The sequence below is a fragment of the Medicago sativa genome, chromosome 1 (assembly GCF_051527215.1).
Source record: "Medicago sativa cultivar Bolivia chromosome 1, Bolivia_mono, whole genome shotgun sequence".
Taxonomy (NCBI): Eukaryota; Viridiplantae; Streptophyta; class Magnoliopsida; order Fabales; family Fabaceae; genus Medicago; species Medicago sativa.
In genome coordinates, this window is record NC_140749.1 from 51,713,639 (window position 1) to 51,724,216 (window position 10,578).

Here is a 10,578-nt window from a genome sequence, read left to right on the forward strand (position 1 = left end):
AAGTAACAATGTTGCTTCACTGAATAATAACAATTAGGAGGTAAGTCTCCTTGAACTTAACTCATTTGGTAAGGGATAATGCATATTTTATGCAGGGGTCGGGGTTCAAACCCCGGACACCCCCATTTATTCACCTTTAAGGTGAATTTCTCTAACCGCTAGGCTACCTGACAAAAAAAAACAATTATGAGGAAAAATTCATCAATTTCTCAATCAAAACAATTAGGAGGGAAAATATTTAAAAAAAAAAAAAAAAACGAATTACAAGTAATGGCATGCTTATTTTTCTTTACCGGAGAGTAGTACTTAAATAAGTTTTATAAAAAATAATGTTTAAATAAGATAACACACGTCTCTTCCGGTTTAATCAAAATTTAGGATACCTGGTTATGAAATGCAACAACGTTAAACTTTTAAAGAGTTTGTCCTTCATTTCGGTCTCACAAAATTCGAGTGATTAGTCTTTGCTGTTGCGAGATGAATATATCGTATTTAAACAAAAATATATGTTTCTTTGAAAGGAAAAGAAAGAGAATTACTGAACAAAAAGTCTAATATCATTATGTACATAGTCAAGTTTAGGGCTAGACTACGAGGATTGATTTTTCATTTGATATTTTCGTTTGTGTTGTACGGTCACGTCTAATGCCCCGGTCATTTTATTTTTCTCTAGAAAAAAAATAAATACTCATTTTCGTCTTAAATCGGTCATTTTCTCCTGTTTGGTTCTTTTCTTTTGTTGATCTAACATTAACTTGAGCTGCTTCTTCTGCTGTTCAATCACCAGTTGCAAATTTCGCTGCATCTGACCACAAGACAAAATAAATAATCAAAAACATATAATATTTCCTTAATTCTTGATATAAAATATAATGTAGAATAATTAAAAACATACAGTGTTTCCTGAATTCTTGATGTAAATAATTAGAGTATATATACCTCGAATTGTCGTTTATTGCTCCTCTCAACCTCAAGTTGTAGTTGTCGTGATTCTTCTATTTGCATTTGGCTACAAAGGATGGAGTACGAAATTTGGTAAAAACGTTTATACATTTTGCATCGACATTGTAGTGCCAATGCACATAATTTTAAGGTTAACATAGCTAAATGATGTTACATTTTAACTTGAAGCTCATTAATCCCATCTGTTATCTGCCCTTCCTCAGATATTCCTGAAACACGATAAATTAATATATATTGGAGGTTAAGGTGATAGTACTTACTACCAGAAGTGTATGATTTATATAAGTAAAATTTGTTTTTTTTTTATATAAGTAAATATAGTTTGTCCTCTCGAGTATAGTTCAATTGGTAAGAACAATTCATTTTATTAATAAGAAAAACAATGCATTTTAATATGCAGGCGCGGGGTTCAAACTTTGGACTCCCTACTTATTCATGAATTTCTAGCCACTAATATTTAAAAAAAAAAGAAAAAAAAAAGATTCATGGTGTCTACAGTATATCAATTTTCCCTTCTCTACTTTGCAAACCTTCCTTTCACATTTTCCCTTCTCTATTTTTAATTAATTTTTTTGTCAATATTTTCTTATGCTGAGTGAATTCAGTGTGGTGAAGTAAATAGTGACTTAACTCAAAAATAAAAACAGAAACTTAATTCATAATTGAAACTCAACTGAAAATCAAATCGCAGAATTGAAATTGAAAACTAAATTTGGTTAAAATGCATTTCATAAAGGACTATTATTGTTAGTAGAATAATGAACAAGGCCACACAGATTAAAGTGAATTACCTTTCAAACATTTGTGCGTGTGTAATGTAGAACGATATTTCTGCATGAAAATTATAATAGAAATATTAGAAAGCAACTTAGTAGTTTGCAGTAACACGCCCATATCGCTAATAAATTATTAAAATCACATAATTAAGTATAATTATATGTGTCGGTGTCGTATCCGTGTTAGATACGACACGTGTCCGATACCAGGACACGTCTAATCCGAGGAGTGTTTGTGCTTTATACTTTACCCTCAAAATAGGTACATGCATATATATAACAATTGTCTCATGAAAATAAACTGACCTGCAAATGACTTTTGACATGAGAAATGGTCAACACATCCACACCCATCATTTGTAGTATAGCCTTAGGTTTTGCCTCTGTGATTGATCAATGATTAAATTAAGCACTAGCTAGGTAACATGCAATTTCAAACTATTTTGTTACTTATAAAATGAATTATATAAACTTACTTTCAGGGCCACCAAGCTGGTTAACAATCATAATAAATGACTCATTCAATTCTTTTGTCCATCTTAATCTTCTTTTACCCTTTGCAGTTATCTTAAAATCAGAGTTGCTAGATGTTGCAAAATCAAAGCCACAAGGTGAAGATTGTTTGTCTTGCTTTGTACATGATTCCCACTATGATAAGACATTTATGAGGCAGTTTAGAATAAAATAAAATGAATGTGTGTTACAAAGAAACTTCTAAATGGATCATTGGGATCAAAATTTCCTTTTATTCCTTCAAAAACTACTCTTCTCACTTTTAAAATTGTTCAAAAACTATTTTTTCAACAGAACTATCGTTTGATTTTTTCAGCGGCAGTGAACCGTCATCATACATATTTAAGATTGGTTAAGCCGACTTAAAATTAATTGAACCGCTTTAAAAGATGTCCAACAACAATTAACTCCCGCTAGAAAAGCCGAACGATTGCTGGAATAGTTTTAGAGCAATTTCAACAGTGGGAAGAGTAATTTCTCAAAAATTATTTTAAAAGAAAACTAATAAAATGATACCCTTTTAGGTATACATATTGCTTTGGGTACAAATGGACCCAAATTCATTGTAATCAATAATTCCTATTGAAACTGTAGTCAATTAATTTAAAGAGTCATATAAAAATTAAGGAACTCCCACCGTGACTTCGACAAACAAAGAACTCGAGTTTGATTTCACTCGATAAGGAGGTTGAGGAGTGAAGTGATATTTGTCAAAAAATAATGAAACAATTATTGGTTAAAGAGGTTCGACAAATTATGCGGACATATCTAACATCAGAGCTCTACCATTTATTTTTATGATATAATATAACAACTTAGTCTTTCTAACAAGTGTTCTAATTAACTTCTAACACACAAGTTAAGGAAACAAAAATAGAAATTCTATATCATGTTCCGCATTGGGATACATCTATACCGTGACAAATGTGTTCCTAAATTCATCCATTGACTAATTAACAATGGTTTGATCCAACAAAAATTTGAAGAGTAATAAGAAAGGTAGTTAAAAAAAAAATAATCACCTGAGTTTTCTGAAAGGAAATTTCATGGGACCTATGATCTGGGGAAAAATCATTCTCCAGCACCCTCTTATCAGAACAAGAGGGAAGCTCACTACACTTTTCACAAGAAGAAATACTATCTTCACTGCTAGACATTAAAGATTCAGAACCCAATTTGAAGCAGGTTGTTGGTTGATCTTGTTTGGTGATATTTTCTGAGTAGTTATCTTTACAGCCTTGACAATACATAAAAGGTGAATCAGTTGTTGTTGGCATGGAAAATTCATTGCTCCAAATAGGTATGTCAAACTCATGGTGTTGTTGAGCTTGAAAATTCATATAGGTGTCATTTGAATTTGATCCATGAATTATTGTTGATATGTCCTCTAGAGGACTAACTATGCTACAAGGGTCATAGCTTTGATGTTCATAATCCCAATGATTTATGTACATTTTAGAAATTTGGAATAATATTTGATATATCACTCTTATCTTGTGTGAAAGGGGTTACTTCACTTCTTTTGTTCCTCTATACATGCCAAAGCCTAATATAGAAGAAGCTACCCAACAAAATTATCAACATGAAAAAAGTGTACTTAATTATTTTATTTCTTTACTAATTTAGGGCTTGGGAGCTGAATTTCCTGCAATTATAAAAGGACAACGTTATTCGCAATAATCTATCTCGTTTATTGATTTGAGATCAGAAAATTTATATTATACATTAACTAAATTGGTATTAAATAATCACAGCCATTATTAATTTAGATCAGACAGTCGACATTAGTATTCTAGATTTGACATGTGGTAGGACCAGTTTCTTGAGTTGTACGATGTTAATCTTCAAATGTTCGTGAAAGAAAACACACACTATCTATATAGTTTCTGACCAATGAAACATATATACTGTGGATTGTATTGTAATCTAGTCACATGAAAAGAAGAAAAAAGCAATGGAAGGACATGTCTTTAGCTTTTGAAATGCACTTTACAAGCATACAAATCTTAGGCAAAAAGTAATAGCTAAATAATGACGACATGGGTATAAGGAAGCAGCGTGACAATGACAACAAAATGTCGACATTTTGTTTCATTTTGACTTTGTCGATCTATGAGTGCAGCCAGACAGAATATAACTGAATAAGACATGTTGAAACAAACATCATGCCATTGTAGTTCAATCAACAACAACAAAAATCAACATGGTAAAGTAATGGGTGGCATTTAGAGTGGGAAAGGTAAGAGTTTTTCATTATGGAAAAAATTCTTTGGACGATTAGATTAAAGAGGAATACAGATTTTATGATACGCAATAATTGTCATAGACTAACTAATTCCTATAACTTTTACACCAACATTTAAATTACTTCCTATAACAAACTAACACTCCTTCGAAAATTATTTTATCGTTCCACTAGCGTTTGCATAAATGTTTTGAACATTTTTTTTCCTACCATATGATTTAAAAATGTGCAAGAAACTATCATAGCTGGGACAATTTATATGGTGGATAGGTGGCCCATAAAGAACATCCAAAACTATTAAATTGAGGTGCGTTTGTTTCAGCTTTGAAAAAAATAGATTTTGGGTTAAAAGAATCTAGAGATTGTTATAAAACTAAGTAAATAGAAACAATAATAGAGAGAAGGAGAGAAAGAGAGAATAGAGAGAAGTATTATTATTCTCTGATGTACATAAAAATGTTACAAATGAGCTCCATTTATAGGAAAATAGAATAGCTTATGGACTAAGCCCAATAATCTAGCAGTATAGCTCATTAACCCATTTGCTATTTGGACATCCACTATTAATATTTATAACACTCCCCCTTGGATGTTCATCGTGGATATGCCTCATTAAAACCTTACTAAAATAAAACCCAATGGGAAAAAAATTCTAGTGAAGGAAAAAGAGTACAATATCCTTTTGTGTTTGAACTGTCTCGTTAAAAACCTTACCAGGAAAACCCAGTGGGATAAAACCTTGGTGAAGGAAAAAAGAGTGCAGAACACGTTTATTTCTCCCCCTCATGAAGACAAATATCTCTTAGACGCGGAAGACTAATTCTTAGTACAAGTTTCTTAAAAACTTTACTTGGGAGTGACTTTGTAAAAACATCTGCAAGATTATCATACGAACGAATTTGTTGAATGTTGATATCATCATTCTTCTGAAGATCATGAGTGAAAAAGAGCTTGGGAGAAATATGTTTTTCTCGGTGTCCTTTAATGTATCCTTCTTTCAACTGAGCAATACATGTTGTATTATCTTCATAAATGATTGTTGCATCCATACTTCCAGAAGATAAACCACAATTATTTTGTATATGTTGAATCAATGACCTTAACCAAACACATTCTCTACTTGCCTCGTGAAGTGCTAAAAGTTTTGCATGATTATCGATGTTGCTGCTATGGTCTGCTTTACAGATCTCCATGAAATTGTTGTATCTCCACTTCTAGACAAGTAATTTGTTTATGATATACCATGATGAGGATCTGACAAATAACCGAAGTACATGTTTGACTCCGTTCCAATGTCTTCGTTTAGGTGAAGAACTATATCTTGATAATAAATTGACATAAATGATATATCAGGACGTGTATAGTTAGCAAGATACATCAATGCTCCTATTGCACTGAGATATGGTACTTCAGGACCAAGTAGTTCTTCGCCCTTCTTCTTGAGGTCTGAAGGGATCTTTCTTCACATCTAGGGATCTAAAAACCATTGGAGTAGACAATGGATGAGATTTGTCCATATCAACCTTTATATAACAAAATTTAGAATCTCTTCAGGAGTTCTAATATTTATACCATTATCATAAAATTGGTTATAACAATTTCATTTTCAAATCTTTGAAATGGACAAATGATGTCATCACTTCAATAATTTTGATAGTGCGTCTCAAGCAAATGAAATCCTTCGGGGAGTTTCATATAATCATCACTATCAAGTGAGCCATACAAATAAATTATAGCACATCTTTCATATAGTTTGAGTCTTTCATGTGTTACTAAACTTAATCAAACAAGAAAAAGTTCTTGAATTCTCTTTGGGTGAATATGTCTTTTAAAAATAAAATATAGGCATTTACCATTCACTTCCGGTGAATATCTCAAACTCTATATATATGAATATTATCAATATAATTCTCTTTCGCGCGAAAAATCATATATATCTAACTAAATTCACATCTTCAAGTGTGTGGACTACAACTCCCAAAAAAATTATGCTTTATGAAGCGAGTTTGATTTCACTGGAATTGTCTCTTTCCATTTGTAGATATTTTCTTTATCTAGAATCTTTTATATGCTTTAGTTCATGATCCTCTTCATTACTTATCACATATAGCTCTATATAATATGCAAAAATACGTTAACGTTGACTTCATTTCGGTTCCATCTCATTCCATTGAGATCTTTCATTCATGACATAATTCATCAATATTTCATAAGTTTCAGGTACCTAATTAGTTCTTCTGGAACTGAAAAATCAATTATGTCATAAAACTCTTTTAGAGTTTCTATATTCTCGTTTAGGTTATCTTTCATTTAGGCTCCTGTTCTTATTCGAGGCTTTTTATATTTGAAACCGATTGATATGTCGTGCTTCAGGCATGAATGAGACTCGTTTGCAATATTAGAATATCCTACAGGGATATCTATTTCGTTTGGAGCATTAGCAGCTGATATTCAATTTGTTTAACTTTGCAAATGAATTATATCTTGAGGATCATGATGAGACAATAATATTTCCTTTCAAATAATTTATTTGAACTTCAGGTTCACAATTTTTAGCTGCTTATCATCTCCCTCTAATATTGGGAAAACCAATCCATCAATCGGTAATCAACCTACTGGGTTGTAAACAAGTGTACTTAATATAATTTATAGTACATGGAGATTCATATCAAATATGTTTCCCCAATATTCTTTCAAGATTTATCCTAGTGCTATATTGGAGCAATTGTGATATACACAACACATCCAAGAAAATTACTAAGATGGGAAATATTATGTTGTTAACCAAAAACCAATGATAAATTAAGGGAAGGACTTACAAATAGTAATGTGTTGGCTTGATGCAAATAAATATATCAACATCAAAGATTTTTGATTCCCAAAATAGAGTTTATAAGGTGTGGTTTTATAAGTATCAATCATACACTTAACTTTAGACGTCTAAAGAATGGATCTTCAAGTCCATTTTTTTCATGAGCATATGCTAGCAATTGTTCAATATCAATTTCAATTGACAAATGATACTTATCATATTTCTTTCTGAAAAGTTCAGAAAATAAACTCTTTATCAAATTTGTTGACAAAATAATCTCACAAACTTCTGGTTGTGAATTGACAATAGTCATACATGTCATTTAGTTTATCCACACTTTCGATATATCGATTCACAAATATCGCCAATTTTGAGAGGCTCAAATTCTCAAATTTTCTACTTCCTTGAAAAATATTAAGACACAAAAGTTATTTGATTGAAGAATCTACTGGATCTTCAATACAAATCCATTAAAATTTATCTATTTTGCATCATAATAGATCTGGGATAACCCAACCGGTCTTGCCAACGACAAACTTAATATAGTATGTAAACTTCTGGTTTACATAATATGTGTTTCCATTGCACTAATATAAGCGTATTACAAATCATAGACAACATCACTTTTCCATTACGCTTATTTTCACCAGAGTATATCTCGTAATAGAGATATTTAACATATATTTTTCAATATGATATCCATTTGGATGGATATTTTGTAACTCAATAAAATCATATTAGAATGCAATCTCAACGTGTAACTTTGTTACTTTATGTAACAATACATTAGCTCTTCAGGAGCTTCGAGTAATCTTATAGTTCTTCGGGAATTATATCACAAATAATCAAGAAAAACAATTTTGAGCAATCCTTCTTTAATTGTTATATATTTTTAAGAATTACCATTTGAAAGATGATTTGTAAACTTCTGGTTTACAATAATATTCGCTTCATTTAATTTTATCAATTTGAAACAATAATAATAAACAACAACAAAATTCTACCCAAATAAAATTATATAAGGAATATTCTTAAAACCATGATTTATCTTTTGTATAACCATCATTTTATCAATTATAAAATAAACTAAACACGAAATTTCTCGAATAAGTAAAAGTTTATAAATCATAAAGCTTTTCTTTCAAGGTAATATTTAGGCAACACAAATTGTTAATAAAATATCTTTTTTCAAGTTTGATATCTCCACAATGTAAATTACATATGAGATCAAGATCAAATAAATGTATTTCATAAGAAAATATACATATCTAACATGTATTGTTTATGAGATAATAATCTTGAAGGATTTAGAAGTAGATAAGAGAACGATAATTCATAGAAGGTATTTTCAAGAATTATGTAGAGAAGAATTTGTGCTTACCTTGTAATCCAAGCCATATAGAAGAAAAATCATAACCAAACTTTGATCAATAAGGAAACAATCTTGCAAATTTCAATCCATATAATAGAAATACGATCATATCAAGAAAATCTTTAATCAAGTAGTAATTTCTCAACTTATCTAAGTTCGTACTAAAGGAATCATACGACCTTGACATGTATCATATCAATAATAATCTCTACTAAATCAATTACCATAACCATGATATTAGTTATATAAAACAAATAGTATGAACCATTCACTTCTGGGAAAGACGTTCAATGTAACCTTTCACCATTTTGATCAAAAACCACTCATTATTCAATTACAAATGCGAGTAATTTTTCAAAAATATTGTTGATGATATTCACTCATTTTGCTACTTCAGGAGCATATTCGAGTGGTATAAAAACATGTATTGTCTCACATTTTCCTCCTTTTTTTTATATGATCAAATAGATCTTATAAATTTATGTTCTGTTATGATTTAAATGTGTAGTTCTTCAATAACTCAACATCAAATTTACATAAACGGTGACTAAGAATTTTTTTTTTTTTACGGTCCACAAGGGTGTTTGATATTATGGTATTAGTTCTTCAAGAACTATGCCACAAATCTTTATAAACAATGATTGAGATAATTCATTCCTTAAGTAGTCCTTCAGGGATGCTTCCAGCGATATGTTTATTTTAGTTCTTCAAGATCTATATCACAAATGTTCATAACCAATGATCTATGAAAAATCATCCTTTAAGTAATCCTTCAAAGATGTACTAATAATAAACAATTTTACTTTCTTTGGGACTAAAATCATTTTTTTTCTTTGAGAAATCTTTCATATATGCTTTAATATTAAAAAAAATTAGTTTTTCAAAAATATGTCCACAAGGGTTCAATCAAGAACCAAGCATGTTTTATTATCGTTACAAGCTATAAGCCATTAACATGCTTTTATTCAATCATGTCTTGAAATGGCAAAGAAATAATAAACTTCTTTCAAGTATGACAAAAAAAACACGTAAGCGAGTAGTAATAATAATTAGGGAAATGCTAACCGGTGCCCCCGGAGGCACCGGTTAGCATTGAAATTGTGTAATTAAGTTATAGTAAACTCAAAACAGTTTCTTTTTATGATAATAATTCTCTTTTATGGTATGCTTAACCAGTGCCCCGGGGGCACCGGTTAGCAGGACCCAAAACAAAAAAACAAAAATTAGATAGTGGAATTTTTTTTTTGTGGTAGTAGTTTATGGTACATTATGAGTCAAAATCCTTTGATTTAGTCATTATTATTTATTTGCAACTACGCTAAAGCCTTTGATTTAGTGGAGTGTATGAGTATTAGCCTTAAGACATTTATGGGAAACTAAAAGTCTACCAATTACGGTAAATGCCAGCATTAAAAGTCATGTTAAGGAAAAATTAACAGCATTAAACACGCCAGTCATGGGAAAATTAATTGCAATAAACATGCCAGTAAATATTAGTTGCGCTAGTCTGACATGGTCTTTGATGAGGTGCAAAACTAAAATCTCATGGTGTGCAAATAGCAATAAAACAAGGTTTTTTGGTGCAAATAGCAAAGATCTAGGGTGTGCAGGTGCACACCGTCAAGTGTAGCTCGGTCTGCCCCTGGTTGCCTCCCATTAAGCCCTTGTTTAACGTCTTAGTCCCGACGATCAATAGGTTGCCTCCTATTCAACGCTTCTTTGGAGTCATTAACTTGACGAAATAGGTTTCCTCCTATTCAAATCGTGTTTTACATCTCGTGCTTAACGGATATGTCTATCTAAATGCACTTGAATCCATTTGGATCAGGTTCCTCATATCTGGTACTTAATCCTTCTATATAACCCCGCAAGTGTATAATTTCCTTTGTTGAGACTT

The 10,578-nt window shown here is 31.0% G+C and overlaps 1 protein-coding gene across 1 annotated transcript; it reads right to left on the bottom strand.

Annotated features, from left to right (window-relative positions):
• Positions 1–539: 539 nt before the first annotated feature.
• Positions 540–3,897, bottom strand: LOC146955203 (uncharacterized). Its single transcript, XM_085720603.1, has 7 exons — positions 3,275–3,897; positions 2,216–2,387; positions 2,046–2,122; positions 1,755–1,794; positions 1,118–1,172; positions 940–1,009; positions 540–805 (listed from the first exon to the last, which is right to left on the bottom strand). The coding sequence occupies exons 1-7, from the start codon at positions 3,704–3,706 to the stop codon at positions 689–691; spliced, it is 963 nt and encodes a 320-aa protein (XP_085576729.1). The 5' UTR covers positions 3,707–3,897; the 3' UTR covers positions 540–688.
• Positions 3,898–10,578: the final 6,681 nt, after the last annotated feature.